This window comes from Carcharodon carcharias, chromosome Y (genome assembly GCF_017639515.1).
Source record: "Carcharodon carcharias isolate sCarCar2 chromosome Y, sCarCar2.pri, whole genome shotgun sequence".
NCBI classification, from domain to species: Eukaryota; Metazoa; Chordata; class Chondrichthyes; order Lamniformes; family Lamnidae; genus Carcharodon; species Carcharodon carcharias.
Window position 1 is genome coordinate 618434 of NC_054508.1, and position 5363 is coordinate 623796.

Genomic DNA, 5363 nt, shown 5'->3' on the forward strand with positions numbered 1-5363 from the left:
TGGGGGTGGGTGGGTGGGGGGTGTGGTGGGGGTGGGTGGGTGGGGGTGGGGGGTGGTGGGTGGGGTGGGGGTGGGGTGGGTGGGGTGGGGTGGGTGGGGTGGGTGGGGGTGGGGTGGGGTGGGTGGGGTGGGTGGGGGTGGGGTGGGGGGTGGGGGGGTGGGGTGGGGGTGGGTGGGGGTGGGGGGTGGGGGTGGGGGTGGGAAGGGGTGGGTGGGGTGGGTGGGGTGGGGGTGGGGTGGGGTGGGAAGGGGTGGGGTGTGAGTTTGGGAAGGAGTGGTGGGGTGGGTGGGGTGGGTGGGGTGGGGTGTGGGGGTGGGGTGGGGGTGGGTGGGGTGGGGGTGGGGGTGGGTGGGGTGTGTGGGGTGGAGGGGGTGGGGGTGGGGCGTGGGGGTGGGGGTGGGTGGGGGGGGGGGGTGGGGGTGGGGGGGGGGGTGGGGTGGGTGGGGTGGGGTGGGTGGGGTGGGGGGGGTGGGGGTGGGGTGGGGGTGGGTGGGGTGGGGGTGGGTGGGTGGGGTGGGAGGGGGTGGGGTGGGGGTGGGTGGGGTGGGGGGGGGGGGGTGGGGTGGGGTTGGGTGGGGTGGGGGGGTGGGGGTGGGGTGGGGTTGGGTGGGGTGGGGGGGTGGGTGTGGGGGGGTGGGGGTGGGGTGGGTGTGGGGTTGGGTGGGTGGGGGTGGGTGGGTGGGGGTGGGGTGGGGTTGGGTGGGGTGGGGGGGTGGGGGTGGGGGGGTGGGGGTGGGGTGGGTGTGGGGTGGGGTGGGTGGGGTGGGTGGGGTGGGAAGGGGTGGGGTGGGTGGGGTGGGTGGGGGTGGGGGTGGGTGGGGTGGGGGTGGGGTGGGTGGGGGTGGGGTGGGTGGGGTGGGAGGGGGTGGGGTGGGGGTGGGGTGGGTGGGGTGGGGGTGGGTGGGTGGGGGTGGGGGTGGGTGGGGGTGGGTGGGTGGGGGTGGGGGTGGGTGGGGTGGGGGTGGGTGGGGGTGGGTGGGGTGGGGGGGTGGGGGTGGGGTGGGGGTGGGTGGGTGGGGTGGGAGGGGGTGGGGTGGGGGTGGGTGGGGTGGGGGGGTGGGGGTGGGGGGGTGGGGGTGGGGTGGGTGTGGGGTGGGGTGGGTGGGGTGGGTGGGGTGGGAAGGGGTGGGGTGGGTGGGGTGGGTGGGGGTGGGGGTGGGTGGGGTGGGGGTGGGGTGGGTGGGGGTGGGGTGGGTGGGGTGGGAGGGGGTGGGGTGGGGGTGGGGTGGGTGGGGTGGGGGTGGGTGGGTGGGGGTGGGGGTGGGTGGGGGTGGGTGGGTGGGGGTGGGGGTGGGTGGGGTGGGGGTGGGTGGGGGTGGGTGGGGTGGGGGGGTGGGGGTGGGGTGGGGGTGGGTGGGTGGGGTGGGAGGGGGTGGGGTGGGGGTGGGTGGGGTGGGGGGGTGGGGGTGGGGTGGGGTTGGGTGGGGTGGGGGGGTGGGGGTGGGGGGGTGGGGGTGGGGTGGGTGTGGGGTGGGGTGGGTGGGGGTGGGTGGGTGGGGGTGGGGTGGGGTTGGGTGGGGTGGGGGGGTGGGGGTGGGGGGGTGGGGGTGGGGTGGGTGTGGGGTGGGGTGGGTGGGGTGGGTGGGGTGGGAAGGGGTGGGGTGGGGGGGTGGGTGGGGTGGGTGGGGGTGGGGGTGGGTGGGGTGGGGGTGGGGTGGGTGGGGTGGGGGTGGGTGGGGGTGGGTGGGTGGGGTGGGTGGGGTGGGGGTGGGTGGGTGGGGGTGGGGTGGGTGGGGTGGGAGGGGGTGGGGTGGGGGTGGGGTGTGTATTAGGTGTAAACTATTGTGTGCGGCTCTGGGTGGGGAGGGGGCGGCGCGTTCCCAAATCCCGCCCGGCGCCCACGTGACGAGCGGCGCCAATCAGAGCCGCCGGCGGCTTTAACTACGGTCGGTGGCCGCCCGCGGTCAGTGAGTGTCGGCGGCCCAGCCCCTTGCTCGGATGGCCGATCCCACTCTGCTGAACGCCGGGCTGCTGGGTCCCCTGCTCAACGTCCACACGGGGGACGCCTTCTACATCCCCAATTTCCGGGCGTCCGGCGCCCAGCTGGCGGCTCTCCCGCCCCTGCCTTACTCCCGGCGGGACGGGGTCTGCTCGCTGCCCTGGGCGGCGGGCGTCGACCCGCCCTGCAGCGGGTACCCGCAGCCTTACCTCGGCGGACCTCCGCCCGTCGCCCTCGACCCCTCCTTCGACGCCCGCCGCTCGGACGAGGCGGGCGGGAAGGTCCCCTACCCGCCGCGGGAATCCGCCGCCGACGCGATGAAACGGGAGGAGAGGGACGGCGAACCCGGCTCCGCCCTGCACGACCCCAGCGGGCTCGGCTACCCCAGCCACCCGGGGGGCACGGAGACCCTAGCCCGCAGCCACTCGCGCTGGGAGTCCGACTCGCTCTCGCCCCTGGTGAACGGCGGCGACAGGAACCCCGCCGTCTCCCCCCCGCCGGCCGACCACGGCGCCGGGCTGGTGGGCGAAGGTAAGGGGAGGGGTGGGGAGGGAGAGAGAAGGAGGGAGAGAGAGAGAGAGAGGAGGGAGAGAGATGGAAAGGGAGGGAGAGAGGGAGAGGGAGAGAGGGAAGGAGGGAGAGGGAGAGAGGGAGTGAGGGAGAGGGAGTGAGGGTAAGGGAGAGAGGGAGGGAGGGTGAGAGAGGGAGGGAGGGAGATAGAGAGAGAGAGATAGAGGGAGGGTGAGAGAGGGAGGGTGAGAGAGAGAGGGAGGGTGAGAGAGAGAGGGAGGGTGAGAGAGAGGGACGGTGAGAGAGAGAGGGAGGGTGAGAGAGGGAGGGTGAGAGAGAGAGAGAGTGTGTGTGTGTGAGAGAGAGGGTGAGAGAGAGGGTGAGAGAGAGAGTGAGAGAGAGAGTGAGAGAGAGAGTGAGAGAGAGAGAGTGAGAGAGAGAGAGAGAGGGAGGGTGAGTGAGAGAGAGAGGGAGGGTGAGTGAGAGAGAGAGGGAGGGTGGGTGAGAGAGAGAGGGAGGGTGAGAGAGAGGGAGGGAGGGTGAGAGAGAGGGAGGGAGGGTGAGAGAGAGGGAGGGAGGGTGAGAGAGAGGGAGGGAGGGTGAGAGAGAGTGAGAGAGGGAGGGAGGGTGAGAGAGTGAGAGAGAGAGAGAGAAGGAAAGTGAGAGAGAGTGAGAGAGAGAGAAGGAAAGTGAGAGAGAGAAGGAAAGTGAGAGAGAGAGAGAGAAGGAAAGTGAGAGAGAGAGAGAGAGAGAGTGAGAGAGAGGGAGGGAGGGTGAGAGAGGGAGGGTGAGAGAGAGAGTGTGAGAGAGAGAGAGGGAGGGTGAGAGAGAGAGTGTGAGAGAGAGAGAGGGAGGGTGAGGGAGAGAGAGTGTGAGAGTGAGAGAGAGAGAGGGAGGGTGAGAGAGAGAGAGAGGGAGGGTGAGAGAGAGAGTGAGAGAGAGGGAGGGTGTGTGTGTGTGAGAGAGAGGGAGGGTGTGTGTGTGTGTGTGAGAGAGAAAGGGAGGGTGTGTGTGTGTGTGTGAGAGAGAGGGTGAGAGAGACAGGGAGGGTGTGTGTATGTGTGAGAGAGAGAGGGAAGGATAGAAAGAGAGGGAGGGTGAGAGGGGAAGGGAGGGAGAGAGAGAGAGAAAGGGAGGGAGAGAGAGAGAGAGAGAGAGAGAGAGTGTGAGAGAGAGAGAGAGAATGTGAGAGAGAGAGGGAGTGTGAGAGAGAGAGGGAGTGTGAGAGAGAGAGGGAGTGTGAGAGAGAGAGGGAGTGAGAGAGAGAGAGGGAGTGAGAGAGAGAGAGGGAGTGTGAGAGAGAGAGAGAGGGAGTGTGAGAGAGAGAGAGAGGGAGTGTGAGAGAGAGAGAGAGGGAGTGTGAGAGAGGGAGTGTGAGAGAGGGAGAGAGGGAGTGTGAGAGAGGGAGTGTGAGAGAGGGAGTGTGAGAGAGGGAGTGTGAGAGAGGGAGTGTGAGAGAGGGAGAGAGGGAGTGTGAGAGAGGGAGTGTGAGAGAGGGAGAGAGGGAGTGTGAGAGGGAGGGAGCGAGAGAGAGAGAGAGGGAGCGAGAGAGAGAGAGAGAGGGAGCGAGAGAGAGAGAGAGGGAGCGAGAGAGAGAGAGAGGGAGCGAGAGAGAGAGAGAGGGAGCGAGAGAGAGAGAGAGGGAGCGAGAGAGAGAGAGGGAGCGAGAGAGAGAGAGAGGGAGCGAGAGAGAGAGAGAGGGAGTGTGAGAGGGAGGGAGGGAGAAAGAGAGAGGGAGTGAGAGAGGGAGTGAGAGAGGGAGTGAGAGAGGGAGTGAGATGGGAGTGTGAGAGAGAGAGGGAGTGTGAGAGAGAGAGGGAGTGTGAGAGAGAGAGGGAGTGTGTGAGAGAGAGAGGGAGTGTGAGAGAGAGTGTGAGAGAGAGAGCGAGTGTGAGAGAGAGAGCGAGAGGGAGAGAGAGCGAGAGGGAGAGAGAGCGAGAGAGAGAGGGGGAGCTAGGGTAGGAGCCGGGAAAGGTCCGGGGGCCGCGCTGGGAACGAGGGAGCCCAACTCCTGTCGGTGCCATCGGAGTTTTGTAAGTGTCGGCGGTTTGGCTGTTATTGTGGGGGGGGATCTGACTGTGTCTTGTCCCGTCTTTCTCTGCACCCACACCTCCCTCCCTCCCTCCCTCCCTCCGGACACAGGTCCCACGCCCTGGTACCCCCTCCACTCGCGGACGCGGAAGAAGCGGCGGCCGTATTCCAAGGTGCAGATCGCCGAGCTGGAGGGCGAGTTCATGCTGAACGAATTCATCACTCGGCAGAGGAGGAGGGAGCTTTCCGACCGGCTCACGCTCAGCGACCAACAGGTGAAAATCTGGTTCCAGAATCGGCGGATGAAGAAGAAGAGGCAGCTCATACGGGAACAAGCCCTGAGCTTTTTCTAGGTGCGAGAGACGCTTTCACCTCCCTTGGATCCCGCCCCTCACTTGAGCGGCTTTCCCTTCGTTCGGGTGCGGGAATCGCGCGCACATGCCTCACTCACTCACTCACTCACTCACTCACTCACACACACTCATTCACTCGCTCACACACGCTCATATACACACAAACATGCTCGCACTCTCACACAGTCTCATACCCACTCACTCTCTCTCTCTCTCTCTCTCTCTCACACAGACACACACAAACGTATACACGATCACACACACGCTCACCCTCACACTCTCTCACACACACACAAATATACATACACACACATTGACACACGCACACACACAAACGTATACACACACACGCTCACACTCACACACACAACTATACATACACGCACAGACACACACAAACATAAACACACACTCACACACACACTCAGACACACTTTCTCTCTCACACACACTCACACACACACACACACACAAACGTATACACACTCACAAACGCTCACCCTCACACACACAAATATACATACACGCA

General features: G+C 66.3%; 1 protein-coding gene across 1 annotated transcript; it reads left to right on the top strand.

Moving 5' to 3' along the window:
- Positions 1 to 1939: 1939 nt before the first annotated feature.
- On the top strand, positions 1940 to 4834 carry hoxc12a (homeobox C12a). Its single transcript, XM_041180565.1, has 2 exons — positions 1940 to 2471; positions 4593 to 4834. Exons 1-2 carry the CDS (start codon positions 1940 to 1942, stop codon positions 4832 to 4834), a joined length of 774 nt encoding a protein of 257 aa, XP_041036499.1.
- Positions 4835 to 5363: the final 529 nt, after the last annotated feature.

Coding starts and splice junctions, on each gene's coding strand:
- hoxc12a (XM_041180565.1), top strand. CDS start 1,940: ATGGCCGATCCCACTCTGCTGAACGCCGGGCTGCTGGGTCCCCTGCTC. Junction 2,472..4,592: donor CGCCGGGCTGGTGGGCGAAG/GTAAGGGGAGGG, acceptor CTCCGGACACAG/GTCCCACGCCCTGGTACCCC.